We start from the raw sequence: 19,609 nt of genomic DNA, 5'->3' as shown, positions 1-19,609 counted from the left end.
GGATGGATGGATGGATGGATGGATGGATGGATGGATGGATGGATGGATGGATGGATGGATGGATGGATGGATGGATGGATGGATGGATGGATGTGTAACCTTTAGCCACTGGGGGTGCTAGACTTCCAGGTTTATGGCCTGGACACACCAGACATGAGCCTAATCAAATCAAATGGGGTTGTGACATTAAGAGCTCATTGAAAAATGCATGTGGCTGGTCAGACTGCACGCTATTCTCTGTAATTGTGCTTGTGTAGCTCCAACCGAGGTACAACCCTAATCTATTTTGGTCAGACATACGCAGCTCAGACTGCTAAAAAGCAGAGCTCTGGGTCAGATGACTCGTTCAATGAGGGATGCGACCCTCTCAAGTTGCATGGAGCATCGATATGCTCCAAATATTGACCTGAAAAATAATTTAATTATATGTCACATTAGGCTCAAATGTGGCCTGAATCTGCTCTGTTAATAAAATCTTAATTTTTATTTTTATTTTTTTCATAAAAAGCTGCATACATACATTGTTTGCATGCATGCATCTTCAAACAGGACAGGTGCATGTACAGTGTCTAATCAGTGTAACTGTTTGAACATCTTTAATAAACATGAAGATTTGTTCCTATATTTGAAGAATTCTCCATATATTTGCATCATTTAACAATGTTCTGACTCCATTTGTTTTGTTTTTAAAGCACCAAGAGGGAGGAGAGGCTGGAAGACTTTCTATGCCATCCTCAAAGGACTAATTCTCTATCTCCAAAAAGTAAGGTTCCTACATTAAATAAACACACTGTATGGAATGTATACGTTTCCTTGTTTCAGGTATCTAATTTAAAACTCATGATGAGAACCATCGCTCCAGCCTCTGCTTGATATATATTATTCATCAATAAAAGACAGCTGACTGCTTCTCCTCAAGCTTTCTGTTAGACTTTCATTCCAGTTACTGATTGATGTCAGAAGGTTAGATGGGGTTTCTGTTAGGAAATGAAAAGAGAAAATGAATCAGGAACAACAAAAACACATTGTACAATAGTCACTTTTTGATCAGTGCTACTTATTTAAATCTTATGCTATAACGGAACCTAAAGCTGAGATCTGGCATCAAGGAAGGGCCCCATACGGAGGAAACAGTCTGGCTCCAGTCACAGGCGACTGCTGTTCCCATTAGGAAAGTAAAACTGCACCTGCTTTAGCTTTGGTGTCCAGAAACATAAACTGTTACACAATGTCACTGAAGATAAATGTTAAATATTAGAAGTCAAACAAAACAGATTAAAAGTTTAAAGTGACATATTCCAAAGCAGGTTTTGTCAAATATGTATTATTCAAAATGCAATCCAGACGTTGTGACTGTGTTAAACTAAAGTAGGTGTGGGATTTGAAACTAATTGCGCACAACTAGTATTAATTACTGCCTTATATTCAAATCTTTATTTTTTTTTAATCTTTTTTAAAAATAATCTTTTTGATGCTATTTATATATAATTTTACATGCATTTTTTTTATGTTTCCTTCATAATGGTGACCTGCTTGGAAAAAAAATGAGATAATAATCATTTATTGAATTTTATTTCTAATTAATGCACTAAACCAAAACATTCATATTTTCATTTCAAATATACCCCTGGGATATTTACTTGTACATCTATATGTACAAAATAAAAAGTTTAATTTTAAAAGCTTAATAGATTAATTTTTTCTTTCTATTTCCAGGTTTAGGTTAATTTTATTCAACCTCTGCATATAATACAACTTATTTTTGTACAATAGGCCATCTGAGTACTCCTGTCCATAAAAATGGAAATTAAAATAATGATAAAATGATATGAAAATGAAAACACAATCAAGAAAGACATCTACTCTGCTTGGAAATTTAAAGCACATAAAGCTGAAAACTACTTTAAATACATTTAAAAGCCTTTCTTTTGTATATATTCCATATATTATACAGTTCTGCTTGAAATTTTACATGCCCTACCATTAAAGGGAAGGATAAATTCACACTAGTCTTTCAAATAACACAAAACTGAAAACAAAGTAATAAATAAAAAATTTACTAAATTATAATTTAGTCGAATAAAATATGAATTTTGAATTTGTGTTTTTTGAAAAAATAGACAAATTAAAGTACCTTGCTCAGGAGCAGTGAACCAGCATACCCATCAACAGGTGCAAAAGTCTGAACATTTCCTGAACATTACAGAAAACACCTGATTTCAATAAATTTTACTGGCAGCTTATTTTTTTCTGTTTACAACGGTTTGTAAACTTTTAAGTACTACTGAATATTCAGAGTTCCACGTGTGGCCCTGGAGCTATAGGTCGCAAATCCCTGTGCTATTAAAGCAAAGTCATACACTTATGACTATATATATTTTCAGAAAATACAATTAAATAAAAGAATCAAACTTTTTTGATTTGAATGTATTTATGTCATTTTAATCTCTTCCACAGGTATAAAATAAAGGCATTGAGATTTTTGTGCAAATCTGTAACCTTTGTTTATTCCTCGTAAACCAGATTAACTCTTTTACACAAGCTACATCTCTAAACCAAGGTTTATGAAACATAATTTCATTAAATTAAACATTAAATAATTTGTCAAATGAAACATTTGACAAATTATTTTTGTTCAGTTGTTTTTGTTCAGTTCCAGCCATCACTTTTGCTCTTGACTTGATAGAGAAATCCCTCTAAATGGTTGGAAAATTAATTCATGCTGAACATTTCAATCTTAGGGGGAGTACCGACCTGATAAGCAGCTCTCGGATGAAGACCTGAAAAATGCTGTGTCTATTCATCACTCTCTAGCAATGAAGGCGTCAGACTACAGCAAGAGACCCAACGTCTTCTACCTGCGGACTGCTGACTGGAGAGTATATCTCTTCCAGGCACCGTAAGTCGTATTATGCATTGTTTGTTTTGGTCTGTGAGCTGAGCTGAAATGGACACATACGTCATAAATCATCACATTAAAACAACATTAAGGACAGATGGAAGGATTTCTCTGCAGTTTCTGATCATGCAAACCCAAACTACTTGGTTTCTCTTACTGACCTATGATGTTTAAAGTAATTTTGTAACATGCTCTTTAGTTGCTGTAAGAGAAAATCATTTAAGCGTTTCCGGTCCTGCAATCTAAAGTTTTAACATATTGAGTTTGTGAAACTCTATGGGGTCTTTAGCTGGAACTGAGTGCTTTAAGAGGGAAATTTTTGGCTAAAAACAATGGAGGAATATCTGGGGAAGCACTTTATGCTCTGCTGATAAGGTGGAGAATCTGTAATGCTGTGGGCCTCTTTCTCTTTCCTCACATCTTCCACATTTGGTCCTCTTTAAAGACTGGAATTTGTTTTCCCCTTTAGATGTCATCAGACTAAGCTAATAAATCATAATAGATCAAAAATGAAATGCTTTATTGTACAAAGCACTAAAAAGGTACACTGCTTTTGTTCAAATCAGAACAAACTGGGGTATAGTGACTCCTAATGACCTAAAAAAAAATAATATTAATTCTTTCATAAACCAAAGCAGCAGAAATCAAACAAATGAAGCACCAACGATTCAGTCTATTTGCTGGATTAATTTACGTGGGCAGGGTGTGAGCTTCACTCAGCTCCTGAAGCGAATGTTGTTGCAGCCCCTAGCATCATGACCTCTTTGAAATATGAACATTTTGAATCAAAATAGCCCCTTCAATGTATTAAAAATGAGTCACCACTAGAACATTTATCACAGTAATGACTCAGAACATATGGCGTAATCAATCCACAGATTGTTCCCTGGGCTCTAAATCAACCATTTTTCATGATCCCAGGAACTGAATCCCATAAAAAATAGCTGTGAGGAGACCTGAAGAGAGAGGAGATTAAGGAGTTTGGATGATTCAGGTAGATTTTGTGATAAAGAATGGTCTTACATTCCTCTCTCTGCAGGCTCGTAGTTTGCAAAACATTTTAGCAGAGGGATTACTGTTGTGCTAATGGTGAAAGGATGTTGTTGAATGTAGCTACAACAAATATGAAACCATCACTGCAGTGATAATTGTGTTAAAAGCAAAGATTTCTCTTAGTTGCATATTTTTCCTTTTGAATGAAAGTGCAAGAATCTATTTTAATGCTATTTGAAGATTTCTAATTATCAGTCATTGAGTATTTGTCTTGTATACATTTGATGACCAAATGTAAGATTTTCATGTTTTGGAGCAAATTGTTTTGAAGTAAACACTTGTTATCAGATATCTGCTTATATCTGATAAGTGCCTACAGCATCATTTCTGTCAATTTAGAGGAGTTTTTCCTTTGTCATATCTTATTTAAGCTCCCAAATGGCTAAGTCAATATCTGAATCATGGAACTGACAGTGATAGACATATCTAATCATCTGACAAGTTATTTTTTTCACCATTTGGATTCACACAGTCCAACAGCTTCTTCCCAGATGGTTTTGTGTGTAATAAACCATCTGGTCTTTCAGTTTTTAGCCAAGTATCATCATGTTATCCCAGACTCCCTCATGATCCATGAAAGGGGGGATGGGAAGTTAAGCAATCTGTTGTAGGATGTTTGTGTTGCTGCTGTTGAATGGAGAACATGAAACTGTTAGAAATATGGAAACTTGAGCATTTTCCAAATAATAAGGCTGAGAACTGTATAATGGATGACCGCTTGGAAAATGAAGCGCAGACAAACACAAGTTTGATGTATCAGCTTCAGTAACCGATTTTCTTTAGGTCCCTTCAAAGGAACCTTTCTAGACTTAATACTTGGTCAAAGAAGCAATGCGATGAGTTTATGTCATTAACTTATTTTTTCAAGAGGTTTTGTCCGAATTCCAGAAAACCGACATCTTGTCTTTAAAATAAACCTTTATTTAGCCAATTTAGAAATTAAGAAAGCTTCGAAATAATTGGTAGTTAGTCATGTCTTAAAGAAGGATTTTTGAATGTGAACCCTTTTTCCATTCAATTGAAAAACAACATTTTTCCGAAAATTGTAAAATTGTGTTCTGATAACAGCCACACAGAGTTACATCAACATGGGGTGCACATACAAACTCAGGTCAGCTAGCCTCATGCATGCTGATCGCATTGTCCAGTCAGCATAAACCAGACATCTCAGTCAGATTACAATTTAATTCCAGTCCTGATTAATCCAGTCAGAATATCCCAACTGATAATGTTTAAATGGCATTTTCAATCCAATCACTTAAGTCCATCTTAAATGTGACATTTTAAATTGACAGTTTTTAAAAAATTTAAGACAAAACTCGAAGAATGAAGTCTTAACTGCCTAACACCCTTGGATTAAGACATTAAAATCATTCAAGAGGAAGTTACCTGGCCGAGTCGGAAAGATTTTACCTATAAATGTTTCCGTTTGCAGGGTATGTTGCTTATGTCTACTTTTGTGTAAGTTTGGGATTTGCAGCTATTCTAGCAAAGGCTTTGGATCTGTTAATTGTGTCACCTTTAAGCTTGCTTGTTTACTATCGTTTTCAACATGGTTCCAGATCCAAAAGTAGCTATTGCAAATATGTTTAGCGACCTTGTCCAAAACAGACTACTTCCATGTGACCTTCTGGGCGGTTCACAGCTATTTTTACCAAGATTTTAACTTAAGGAAGGCTCGGAGGTTAAGGGTCAAAACTGTGCAATTTGTTTGATTGATTCTAGTTTTGAAACTGGAATTATTAGGACTCACTTGGAATCGTGCCCATCTTGTACAACTTATTTTTTGCAGTTAATAAGAAAATTAAAAACTCTTAATAAATTGACAACTGGATGGATGCACATAATCTGAGGACCCAATGATTGAGCTAACAGAAGTAGTAACCGTTCAAAGAGTTAATTTAAAAAATAAACTGGTGTTGCAGAAAGAGGGATTGACTGGAATAACTGTGCAGAGGAGAACAGGGTTAGTGACCGAGAACAACTCAGTGATGTTGATGGTGCATTGAATGAAAACCACCAGCCTTTTCAGAAGCTAACAGATTTGTCTGGTACTTATGGTTGAGCCTAGTGGCTCCATTTGGATGGTTTGGACCACTGAATGAGTGATCCAGATCTTGAGGTTAATAGACAGAGCTAAAGCCTGGCACACACTGTACGATTTGTTCAATTGTTGCATGCAGTTACAGCTTATACTATATGACGAAACCGCAGGGTTTAAACGTTCACAGCTCACAATGTATGTTCTCACACTGTGTGGCCCAATGCTCTGATGTGATATAACTGCTCACACTGTATGTCTAAAAACCACGTGGGACTCAGCCCCGGAGGGAGATGGCGCTACTCGGACTCGTCTATCCGGAAGCCAAACGAGTAGAAGACGAATATGAAGCTCACTAAAGTGAAACACAATGCCTTGGCAATTTGTGCTATTTTGTGTGCTGAAAGCCCTGAAAAGAAAAGGCAATTACGTATTTGGACAAAGACATCCCTGAGAAAATGTGGCTACTACGGTCTTTCAATTTTACAGAAAGAACTCCGTTTCACTCACACCACCACCATGCTTCTGTGTTTTCGTCTGAGAGGAAGAATAAGAATCTTTGTTTGTGCATGCACACTGAGAAATTTGCCCAAGACCACCTTACGACGGCCGACTGAATTTCAAACATGTTTGATTTCTCCCAACCTCACGATTCCTATTCGGGAGGTGGTCGCGAGAGGCTGATCGCCCTCACGTTGAGGCTGAAAGTCAGCCTGATCAAAAACTTCTTGCATGACTGGAGAATTGGCCCGGAAAGGGCAAAAAAAATCATATAGTATATGCTCGGCTTAAGGTTAGTTGGCAAGTCGTAGTCACTCCGAAGGTCATGCACAGAGAAGCAGTGCACAGCGCAGAGGTTTCCAGAGGCAGGAGACAGATTCGAGGTTCAGGCTTGGGTCATATACAGTTCACTGAGCAATCCAGGCAGGGGCTCCTCAGTTGTGAGACAAGGCAGTCTGATGTCCAGAGATCAGAAGCCAACAGTGTTGTCCAAAAAGGGCAAGACAAGAGGAAACAGTAACAAGACCGGTCAAGATCAGGAAGTCAAAACAAGGATAGCTGGAAGGTTACTCAAATGAATGACTTTCAATAATCTGGCAGTTATCCATTGGGAGAGGCAGTAATATTTTGTGCCCCTCCCAGGTGCAGCATCTCCCAGTAATTTGAATTGCCACAGGTGTAACTGCTCAGACCTGATTGCCAGTGTAGCAGAGAGAGCTGGTAGTAACATAAAGGGAAGGCACACAGCATCGATGTTTTGCATTCTATGGCCCCTTTAAAAGGCCCCATATAAGTACAGACCATTTCAGGTTCTCAGATTATTGTCGAACACACATGCTAATATGCTGTGTGGTGAAGGTGGAGGTGTACTCAGCAGGATTCAGGAAGTAACATGTCATTGGCTACATGTTTAAGCCCCAGGGGGAAAGGGTCTTTGCTCCAGTTTGCAGCCTGCATTTGTCCCAGATAACTGAACTCTTCTCTACAACTCTCTCTTTGTATCTCCATCTCAATCGTTTCTCCTTTTCTCTCGGGATTGTGAAGCAAGGCAGTCTGCTTCCAGCTGATATTCTTCACAAGACCTAAATGGGTCTGTTTGTGTTAAACAGAGCCTGTTCTCTCATGAGCTAATTGGCTCTAAAATCACCTCTTTGTCAACGGCGCCTCTGCATTTTCTGATCATTTATAATCCCTTTGATGCCGTAGCCCAGCCAAGTGCTGATGTTGTTATAAAATATCACAGAGTGGAAGCAGTTTGTTCAAACTAATGTGCTTGCAAGTATTTAGTTTTAATGAGTGCTGTGTGATTCATCCATGACAGGAACGCTGAGCAGATGCAGTCTTGGATCACGCGTATAAACACAGTGGCCGCCATGTTTTCATCTCCTCCCTTCCCAGCAGCTATCGGATCCCAGAAGAAGTTCAGCCGACCGCTGCTGCCAGGAACTATGTCAAAACATTCTGAGGTACCTTTCACTTTACTTAAAGAAGCAAAAGTAAAAGCTTAAATATATTCCACCACACAGCTATGCTGGTGCAGGCGTGGATTTTTCATAAAATACTGAATATTTTGAGATCTTGTGCTTTAAAATTCATTAGTTTTATAACTAGAGATACACCGATCTAATACCTGGATCAGATATCCAGATGTTGTAAAGTGCCTTAAGATGACATGTGTTGTGAATTTGGCGCTATATAAATAAACTGAATTGAATTGAATTGAATCAGATATCAGTGATTTAATATCAGATATCGGAGATCCAATCCGGTGCACATTACATGGAACTGTTATTTCTTTATTTTTGCTGTTAATTTGGTGATAAATAATATAAAGTTAATTTATACATGTGTTATTTTGTTACCCTTTTAAGCAATGTTTATGTCAAGGCTAAAGCTTTAACTCACATGACAAGATATATGGTCATTCAACAGTTGAATGGGATTGGTATCGGCTATTACATTCAGCCCAGATATATCAGATTTGATTTAAAAAAAAAAAAAAAACTGAATCGTGCATTTCTTTTTATAACCGTTTTAAATGTTTCATGTATGTAAATATGCTTTTAAAACATGGTTGGATGCTACAGAGAATCTAAAGGCCAAGAACACTCTTCCTTTTGTAAAGGTTTCCACTTTTATGATGATGTCCTGGCTTCTACATTTCCAACTAAATCCTATTGAAGAAGGATATGCACAGTTTCTATAGTTTTTTTCATTATTATTCATGAGCAGATGTATACCTTTGTCTTTACCCTCTAAAAGTTCCTTGTTTTGACCCTGTGCTTTTAGGAGGAACAGATCAGATCTCATGAAGCCCGGTTTAGAGCCATCTCCACTGAGCTCGCCGAGCTGCGCTCTTTTCCTCCTGACCGTAAAGTTAAAGGCCGGGAGCTGGAAGAGTACCGCTTGCGAGACGAGTATCTGGACTTTGAGGTAGTAAAAGTTCTGTGAAATCATAAACTGTTTGTTATTTTTCAATATTATGTAACAGAGCAACATCATATATTCCATAATTGTAAAAATATTATTTTTTCTGAAACCTAGAAAAAATGCAAAAAGTGTTATTTTTAGAATTTGGACTAATTTTACCATCTAGAGAGTCGGTGGAAATGTGCAGGGATAGATCTGTTCAGTCTGTTTCTATAACTGTCATGAAAAGGGACAGATGGACCCAGTATTCAAGGTGAGACAGCCAGTAGGAAAGTTCAAAATGTTTATTAAAATAAAAAGATTGATGTAAGAGAAACGGGCTGCTGTGGATCTGCGGCTCGCAGCGACTGCAGTAGGGAGCACCGCTCAATCACTGACAATCTGGTTTAACAGTTCAGTCCATCCTCAGGATAAGCCAATGCACTGCCAACGAGATGCAGCAACCCCAATGAGCAGGCAGGACTCCGATCCAGGACAGGGATTCAGTTTAGACTGGAATCCAGGTGTCTGCAGTCCGGTCAGGGGTTCCGATCCACTCAGGAACGGACAGATCGGGGTTCCACGAATCCAACAGAGCGTAAAGGCAGGTCCAGAGTCCCGTACATCGAGCAATCAGCTCAGGCAGAAACGCACCCCGGAGGTCAAATTCAGAGTCCCGTGCGTCGAGTAATCATCTCAGACAGAAACGCATCTCGGAGGACAAATTCAGAGTCCCGTGCGTAGAGCAATCAGCTCAGACAAAAACCCACAGACACAGACAGGCAGAATCTAGCAGGAATCCAAAGGTGGTTCAGGCGAACAGATCAGACAGGGACAGTGAGGGTCAGTGGATGAGAGGGAACAGAATCAGGAGATCAGAATCACAAAGGAAATGCTGAAACGCTCTCACCACTGGCTAGGGAATAAACTCGCCTGAAGACACTGGCTCCAGAATAATCTCCTCACTGGAACGGGGACATGAACCTTGGACTAACTAAAACTTAACTAAAAAAGAACAAAAACCCATCTAACAGAGAAAAAACAAACAATAATCTGGCCCCATTAGCTGGAACTGAGCCCAATATGATGGAGAAACAGCAGGTGGATGAGATGAGTGATAATTAGAAAACTGGGCAGAGTAGGGCAGGTGAGTGAATTGAACAATTAAGGTGAGCTATCAGGGAAGATAATGACAATAACAAATTTAAGTTTAGGTTAAAAATATCTTGAAAACATGAAGGTTTACCCTTTTTGGGGCATCTTTCTTTGATTTATACAGTCAATTTGAACTCTCAGGATAGAGTTTGTCCTGTCAGCATGATTTACTATTTTCATAATTTCCTTTTCTGACCTAATCTCATATTACCCTTTGTAATAGGTATACATTTATTTATCTCATACTTGCTTGTAGAGGGGTGTTCATGAGGTACTTAAAAAAAAATCAACAGTAATAATCATAACGTTAAAGCAAACAGAGCTATGATATAAGTGTTTTAATTTTTTTATTTTGTATTAAGTACAAAAAACGATGAGCTTGTGCAGTTTGTACTAGGGCTGCCTTAGAGCAAGAAGGTTCAGGGTTCGATTCCCAGCTAAGGGTCTTTCTGCATGGAGTTTCCGTGTTCTCCCTGTGCATGCATGGGTTTCTCTGGGTACTTCGGCTTCCTTCCACAGTCCAGAAACATGACTGTTAGGTTCATTGGCATCTCTAAATTGTCCTTGGGTGTGAGTCTGTGCGTGGTTGTATGTCTTTGTGTTTCCCTGAGACAGACTAGTGATTAAGCCCCATCGAAATAGATCACCTTCTTCTACATTTCCTGATACGTCAACAGGCTTATAGAGTAAAGTTTTTGGTTATAATCCTACAAATTTGTGAACATTATGTAGGTATGGATGCTTTTAAGGAGTCTGTAGATATGATAGATTAGAAAAGTCTGTTCGGATTGTCAGAGAAACGTCTAATCACTTAAAGTTCTCATCTTTCATACTGTCACAGAAAACACGATATGGGACATACATCATGTTGCTGCGGGCCAAGATCCGAAGTCATGAGGATGATCTATCGGTGTTTGAGTCCCTGCTCCTTGAGGACAGCAGCCTGCAGAGGGCGCACTCCAGCCCTACGCTGCAGGACAGCAGCCAAGCCAGTCAGGCCAGCAGCAGCAGGGGAAATAGCAGCAAAGCCAGTGCCTGCAGCAGCAAACCTCGACAGGAAGGCCAGAGACACAGCTACAGACAAGCTGTCAAGAAGTGAAGCCCGACAAGGGGCGCCGGGAGCGGCATGTTGTCGTACCACCAGCGGCAGGCTGTCTCCCAGCGAAGGCTTTTAATTTCAGATCCAGGAGGGTTTTGGAGCTCTGCTTGAAGGGGGAGCAGGGGTGAGGGTCTTACTCCACACCCGTCCACAACCATGACGCCCCACACGACGCCCCAGTCTTCTCGTGTTACCAAGGAGGTACAGATCCAGCAGGGAGGATGGTGCAGGAGGTGGGGGGGAACAGCTGTGAGGTCAGCGATGTGCAGAGAGGAGGTGTCTTTGAGAACCAATGCTGGATGCAGCAGCATCAGACAGAACAGTTCCTTAAAAAGGCTGCTTCCAGGTCAAATGGGACACCACAGGGACCTACATCCAGCATCCTTTCTTTTCTCCCCCTTTACTTCTTTCAGGGCACCTCTTCAGCTACATCCTCACAAGGTTTTTTTCTTAAATCTTTCACTCTGTTAGGGACCAAACATGTTTACGCACTTTTTCGTCACATGATTGATTTTAGTCGAACTGACTCCGCCACTCTGACAAGATGCGCTGTAATCGACTTTTATAACACCACCAAGTTTTTGGAGCCTCTACATTCCAGCTCCTTCTTTCTGCTAATGTCACATCCTCTCAGTGTCGTTCACATTCCACACAAGAGTTGAGAATCACAGCTTTCAGCTCCAATAAGGGCGGTGTGAGGTTATTTTGGTGTTGCTACAGCGTGCACCATGACTAGATGACTCGGTTGCTGCTTCTCTCTGGCCAGATAGAGCCAAATCTGCAGAAGTTCCCAGTGCTTCTGCCAAGCAGCTAAAAAACTGCATCTCTTTTTTTTGCTCTACTTGAACAATTTTTTTTCCTGTTTTCTTTTGCTTCTTGCCGTGATGTGCTTCTGTTCTCTTTCTTGGGCAAATGTTTTTATTTTTCTTTATCCTGCTGTGATATGCATGCCTGCATCCAGCACAGCTTGTCTTAGGGCTTTTACTACTTAGACTAGAGACAAAAAAAGAAACAAGAGCGTCCAAATTTCTCTCTGGGGTTGTTGATTCACTCCTGCCTGTGCTATACCTAACTGGTGTAACCTCCTATGTATACCGCTCATTTTTAAGCCGACACTCACCTGGCAGGCTCCGAATGTTGATATTTTTAAAGTATTTGAAAAAACCCCACCCCTTTGTGCGAGCATATGATCTAAAACTATAAAGAAAACATGCTATCCAGAATGTGTTGTACAGTATATAATGCACCTCCTTATATTGTAGGATATATGAAAGTATATTTGCAATATATCCAGTACATTATTGTGATGATGCATTAGAAGCAAACACAGAAAACGTCTTACATGTCCATAAAGGGCTGAATGATAACCACGTGATTTTGTTAGCTGTTTTTTTTATTATTATTATTGTGATTAGAAAAGATTTAGAAAGGGTATTCTTGCCAGGTTACACTAATTTAATCCGTAACATTGATAGGATATTCTATGCCCACAACTATTAGCATGATTCTATTTGGACTGGGGTTGAGGATGATGTGAAAGATGCATAAAAGGAGAAAATAATATCTAAAAAAAATGAAAGAAAATGAGTAACCTAAAGACGTTTTGGAATATGTTGAGGAAAGCGTATTTTTATTTTTTATTTTTTTGTGGTAGCCATAGACACCTCATAGCATAACATTGTATCTCAATAACGTAAAATATCATCAAAAAGTTTGTTTTTTTTTCCCAGTAATTTAATTTACAATGTAAAAAACATATGGATATATTATAGACAGAGTGGTAAATATCAATTTTGTTTGTTCTGGCCTACGGCTAATGACTGTACCGTTGATTTTCTTTTTTCCATTTTAATGGAAAGTTAAGTGGAAGGATAAAGTGTGTTAGAAATCGTTTTAGGTTTTTGCTTCTTTTTTTCCACAGAAATACCAGATATTCAAACTGTAAGTCCATGTTTTGTGAGGTATTTATGGTCAGGACTCCTTTTGCATAAATTTATTGCATCAAACTAGTGACATGAAGGGGATCAGCCTTTGGCGCTACTGAGGCCGATTGTTGGTACTTCTGTGTCTGATCTATCTCCTGTCAGTCATTCATTGACTGTGTGAGGTTTATGTAAGGGCAGCTTCCTGACCAATCAGAAAAAGTGATACATACCATGATCATTAAAGCAGGATTTTGGTACTTTTGGGAGTGAGGACTGGAAAAAGAAATCAGCATCTCCACAGAGGACAACATAAAGCACCTGCTAAAAGATGGCACATCACATTGGACCTAAAGAAACTTTGATTCATCTCCTCCCTGATCTTATTTCAAAGTGTTTGCATTTATTGAAAAAGGTTTTTTTTGCATTTATTGAAGACGTATCTAGAAAATAGAGAAGATTGTCCATGTATGGAATGTCTGTGTATGGTGGTACGTAAAACACTGAATTCCTTTTGCATTATTTTCTTCCAATATTTATCCTTCCACTCAACTTTCTATTGATAAGTTAAGACAAATGAGTATTTGCTGATTCAACCTTCTGATTTGTCTTCCCCATGATTTATAGGCAACAATGTGACATGTCTGTGCTAAAAATTCTTTATTTCCTTGTCTGAACATTTTTTTATTATTAGCTGTCGGCCATAATCCTCACAATTACCAGAAGAAAACAGGCATTAGATGTATCACTCTGTGTGTAATGAATCTATGCAATATGAGTTTGACTTTTTCCTAATTGAGTTCCCAAAATAAGTAAACTTTTTGATAATATTCACACTTACTGAGATACAGCTATAGTTGATGCACAGCCATTTTCTACTCAGGCTTAGGAGCAGCTGCAGTGCCAGCATCCAACCAGCAGGGAGAGCTGTCAGAATTTGCTTGTAATTGCTCTTTCAGCCATAATCACACCTGCTGCACCTGCAGTAAATATGCACAGCACCTCCCACTCACCTGGGGAAGGGGATGGGGGCCGCAGGGCTACACAGCACACACACACACCCCATTTCTGTTAACCATTTGCAGTGCATGCTGGGACTGTGCTGGATGCTCCAAGGCGCATCGAGACACTTTGGTTTGTTTCGTCCAGCGTTCATCCAGCATCAGCTTCCATAAAGCATGAACTATAAAGATTTGTACAGTTTCTAAAAATGAATGATTCAGTATTCAGGCTTCAGCTCTGCACAGTGTTAATGTGTCTGTCAAATTTCTGTTGCAGCTTTTTATCCTGTTGTCTTTAGGCAACAGTTCAGACATTTCTGTTATAATTTTAAGGGGCTTATATCTTCTTTGTCTTAAATGTCTTCTTTTGTTTTGAGGCTGATTGCCAGAGAAGATAAGAGGGTGGCTGTTTTTCCCTATTGCTTGGTGTTTTGATTGCCACACTTATTAATCTTTGGGGAAATGTGATAGAAAAGGTATGTAAATAATGACTATTTTTTAGCCATTTGATATCATATTTCATTTGACACTCAAATAGTTTGAAAATGTTTTTTTGTTTTTGTTTTTTTCGAATATGGTTACAAAAAAGTATGTTTTAGTATTTTACTCTGCAGCTATGGCCAAACTTTTAAAAATGTTTTAAAATTACTACAGCTTAATTTTCAATGCTTTTTTGACTTTTGACTTTACTTATTTGACATTTTACCCCCCACTTCTACTCTTTCAGTTTAAACGGTTTCAATACAAGATGCACTAAAAAAAAGCAGAGCATTCTTATTTACATTTTTATGTGCTAGTAATCTTTAGAGGCACTTAAAGGCAAAACAAAAGAGCAATGTTGCTAAACTCGAAAAAACCAAACAATGTAACATAAAAACAACCTCAGTGTTACACAAATCCTAATATTTTCATAGTTTTATGAAGATTATTTCTATTGAGAACCAATTATTTTTCCTGCTTTTGCTGCATCGGTTTATGTTCAACAACTGATTTAGTTTTTTGAGTTTTGCTTGAATCTTTTCTAATTACTGATGAAACACACAATGCTCTACAGTGCCTTGCCAGAGTATTAATGCCCCCTTGAATTTTTTTCATATTTTGACGCATTACAACCACAAACTTCAATGTATTTTATTGAGATTTTATGTGATAAACCAACACAAAGAGTGTATTTATTATCTTTAGGCAAAACCCAGAATTCATATTTCTTTTAGAAGTCACTGATTAGGAAATAGAGCCCCATTGTGCTCCCAATGTCCTTCATTGGCGCTAGGGAGCTATGAGGAATCCCACAATCCTTTGTGCAACTTGATGTTGTGACATTATTGCTTCATGTCTACTGTTAATGTACATATCTTTATATGTTTTGGTTTGTATAATGGAGAACTGCAGCTGTTCACTGGATTTGTGTTGTTTTTTATAGTTCTATATCTGAAGGCTGTGGTCCCAATTGGACCTTTTTGTGTCTATATTAAGTAATGACGTCCAGAAGGCTAAAGGCCATCCAGATTCAGCTGGCCGGTGCTCCTTCCCTCCCCATTATATTGTTCCTACTCTTGATCCCATGAAAGGTGAATGAAAAGGTGCTAGGGGCTATAATTAGACTTTATTGGATTCAGCCAGAGGTTTAGAAATATCTAACCAGAGCAACAAAGAAATGGTTTAGATCAAAGCATAATCATGTGTTGGAATGGCCTCGATGTAAAAAGAATGTAAAAAGATGCACCAAAAAATGTGCGGCTAAAAGAGGTGGTATTATTGACTTGACTAAAATAAAAGCTTTTTTTAGATACGGCATTCATAGCTACACACTACCTTGTTTTGGTCTTTTACAGAAAAAGTCAATAAAATACATGAAGTTCTTGTGGTTCCAACTTGAAAATGTAAAAAAAATCAGAGCAAGGGACTGCTACTATAATTAATAAATATATGTCCCCACACAAAAGGATGAAACCTTAAAGACTGCTATCAAGACGATCATATCTAGTGCGTCTGGACTTTATAGTCAGAAACAATCAGAACCATTTCAGGTGTTAGTCCTTGCACCAAACGTGTCAAAACTCACTCTAAAACCCGGTGTGCCTTGTCCAGCTCACTAGAGCTACCCTTTAACTTTAAGATGCATCTCTTCTCCAACATACTGTACCTGATTCTAACAGCTGAATTCCCACAGCATGTCATTCAGCTCAACAGAGGCAGTCATTCATTAGATTCATGTGTTTTGGAGAAGAGAGCATATAAGTTGAAGGATGTTAGCTCTGAAGGACTGAACTTGGGCCACCTGCTCTTAGGGGAGTGTTGGCCTAGTGGTTAGAGCAGTGCGTTTATGTTCTGAGAAGGTTGCAAGTGCCCGGTTCCATACCCACAGCCTCCATTTTGGGTTCCTTAGCAAGACTCTTAACCCAACACTGCTCCCCAGGCGCTACACAGTGGCAGCCCACTGCTCTCCAAGGGGATGGGTTAAATGCAGAGGTAAATTTCTTCAGTCTGAGATTAATTAAGTTCAGTTATTAATAAAACAACCCATGTGGCTAATCTGAAAATTGCAGTATTTTATATGTGTTTACTTTGAGAGATTCATAAGAAATTCTTTCTTCCATTCTGTTAAAATATCTTTTTGAATTAAAAGAAAAGAAAAACAGCAATGAAGGAAACAGAAAGCAGCTGCTGGAAGCAGTTTGTGAAAGTCCTATTTGCAGCATCTGTCTCTGTTAAGCAGCCGTGCACGCATACAGCTGCAGTATTTCTGGGTGAAATGTCTTTTAAATGTTTCCATCACTTATCATTTTCTGAATGTATATAAAGCATGAGATCTTATGGCCTGCTTCTATTTATATTAGAGCATTAAATGAAGGGTTCATACTGTAGGTAGGTCGCCATGATTTACTGTCTTCAAGCTCATGCTCACTATTATCTATTTTTTTCTATCGACAAAGGAAATAGCTATATTTATTGCTGTTCTATGCCGTCGTGTTTTAAAGGCTCAGAAAAATCTTTTTACATGTAAGTTCTGATCCGTCTCGGTGTGTTTTTAGACTGGTGCAAGTAAGACGATGTTCTTTTGATGCTAAAACAGTGAGCTACATGTGTCACTGCCTTGTTCGGTCTCACCAAGGAAATGTTGTTTGTGAGCTTCTCATTTTTTTGGGAAATTCTCGAGGATAAAAATAAAAGTGTTTGTAAAGGTTGGCTGTGTCTTGACCTTACTGTGTGGAACTTTAAACCCTATTTATTTCTGAAATACAAGGTGAGAAAGGAGTTCGCTTTTATAAATGACCTGTTCTGGATTTTTTTTAAAGTAAAGAAACATTTAGGTTTTTGATATTTTTCTTTTTTTGTTATTTACCAAAATAGAAAGAAAATACTGATGCTTAAAGTATACAGTAGAAGTTAAATTGACTTATGTTTTAATAACATGATTTATTCTTATTTAATTAACCATTGATTTAACATTTTACCAACTGTATTTTGCTTTTTAATCCACTAACACCATGCAGAGTATAAATGACCCTTGGCTGTAGATAATTTAAATTAAATCAATGTTTCTCTTCCCTGTCACAACAGAACAAATGAAATTGAAAGAAATATACTCTAAAGATCTGCTTTTTAGATGTCATGTCTGATTTGACAAACCCACAAGTTGCATTCTTTTTAGTAGAATAAAATAGAAACTATTAGATCTTCAAAAATAAGATAGTTTTGGAAAATGTTTTGAATCATGAAGCAGAAAATCGGTTGAAGGCTTAAAATGATTCGTTTTGGTGTAAAAGATAAAATAAAGTCTCATTCCTGTTGTCATTTACAACAGGTTAAGACACTTTTATCATTTAAAAAACAGCATATCTGACTGTACACTGTAATAAAAAAATAATTCAATAATAAATGCAGGGTAAAGAAAAGTTAAACCTGAACAAAGAAAAAAAAAGTCCCTAAATGTTAAACAAAACAATTTAACTGGGAGTAAAGAGAATTGTGAAAGAGTGAAATACTCACACAGGTGTAAAGGGCAGGGAGTGTTTGATTGATTTTTAAAAAAGACGCAGCCTGAAGAGCAAAGTGAAAGCAGTCCTCAAGGTGAGACCAGTGTTTTTTTTATGGGGGCAAAAAAAAAAAAAAAAGGAAATAAAAAACAGAGCAAAGGTTCATTATTTGAAATATTAAGTGAACCAAAAATCTATCTGGAAACCTCACATAGAGCAGATGATAAACAGTGATATCATATCTGAATATGGTTTAAGCTAAAAATGCAACAGCTTAAATTTTCCATCGTCGTTCAAATAAAACTGGTCCAAGAGATCTTTCATTTACAGTTTCTGTACAAGCACATATCATTTATTAATCATGAATTTATTTAGTGTAATCTATTCACTTCAGGGCCATAAGGGGCCCTGGCCTCTATAGAACTGAGGCCCCTGTCTCGAACCGCCCATGCACTCCTCGTTTTGGAACCACCCAAAGCACCCATTCAACATATTAGAAAGAGACAATCATTGGGGATGTATCCATACAGAAATATTATTAAAAATAGTAATAGATAGAAAAAAACAAAATTACTTTAAGATAAGATAAATTACTTTGGCAAATATAGCCAAACTACTGCAGTCAGGCTAGTTCTAATGAGACAAAGCAAAGCAAGTTTATTCAAATTGCACAGTTCAAAATATATGAAAAAACACACAGAGAAAACCACAGTGGAATTACAATACATAAAGGTAATTAAATTAATAATGAATTTGAAAAGCTGCCTTGCGGCAAAAAGGTTCTGGGTTCAATTCCCAGCCCAGGATTTTTCTGCATTGTGTTTGCATTTTCTCCCTGTGTATGCGTGGGTTCTCTCCGGGTACTCCGGCTTCCACCCACAGCTCAAAGACATGACTCTTAGGTTATTTGGCATCTTGGTTCTGTGACATACTGGCGAGCCATCCTGGGTGTACCCCACCTCTCGCCCATAGAATGACGGAGATAGGCACTGGTCTCACTGCGACCCTGCAGAATAAATGGGGGAAGATGGATAGATGGATGAACATGAAAAATCAAAGAGAATAAAATAAAAAATTAAAATCCTAAGATACTTATAAAAAAAACGGACATACGTATGAAAGAACGAAAAAGTGAGGATGCAGGCAGCAGCGTTCTGGACCAACTGCAGATGTCTGATGCATTTTTAGGCAGACCTTTGAAGACGCTGTCGCAGTTATCAGTTCTACTAAAGATGAACCCATAAATACGTTTTTCAAATGTAAAAAAAGGGAGAACAATACACTTTTATGAAATAATAATGACTAGGAAGTACAGTTTTTAAATAGCTTGTGTACACAATAGACTTGGTTTTTGACAAATATCTCAACTTAAAAAAGCAGGATTTTATTACAGTTTAATTGACTGTGAGGTTTTGGATGAAGATCCTTTATTACCAAGTGTGTAAAAAATTTTTAAATGATGCAAGGAATCTCCTTATGTCAATAAATTTAAACAAGATGACCTGTCTCTTGTTCTCAATAAATAAAAGTTAAACATTCAACTCCCAGT

At 37.8% G+C, this 19,609-nt stretch overlaps 1 protein-coding gene across 5 annotated transcripts in view; it reads left to right on the top strand.

Annotated features, from left to right (window-relative positions):
• LOC107089558 (PH and SEC7 domain-containing protein 1-like) overlaps positions 1-12,314 on the top strand; it is a 100,034-nt gene extending 87,720 nt beyond the window's left edge. For all 5 annotated transcript variants that reach the window (XM_015382425.1, XM_015382426.1, XM_015382424.1 and 2 more), the window contains 5 exons: positions 693-763; positions 2,742-2,899; positions 7,816-7,960; positions 8,784-8,927; positions 10,900-12,314. In XM_015382425.1, the coding sequence (XP_015237911.1) occupies positions 693-763; positions 2,742-2,899; positions 7,816-7,960; positions 8,784-8,927; positions 10,900-11,157 (776 nt within the window). In that variant the 3' untranslated portion in view covers positions 11,158-12,314. The remainder of the gene's footprint in view (positions 1-692; positions 764-2,741; positions 2,900-7,815; positions 7,961-8,783; positions 8,928-10,899) is intronic.
• Positions 12,315-19,609: the final 7,295 nt, after the last annotated feature.

This window comes from Cyprinodon variegatus, unplaced genomic scaffold (assembly GCF_000732505.1).
Source record: "Cyprinodon variegatus isolate N-32 unplaced genomic scaffold, C_variegatus-1.0 Scaffold256, whole genome shotgun sequence".
NCBI classification, from domain to species: Eukaryota; Metazoa; Chordata; class Actinopteri; order Cyprinodontiformes; family Cyprinodontidae; genus Cyprinodon; species Cyprinodon variegatus.
The sequence above is the reverse complement of the archived record's forward strand: the minus strand, read 5'-3'. Positions and strand labels throughout refer to the sequence as shown.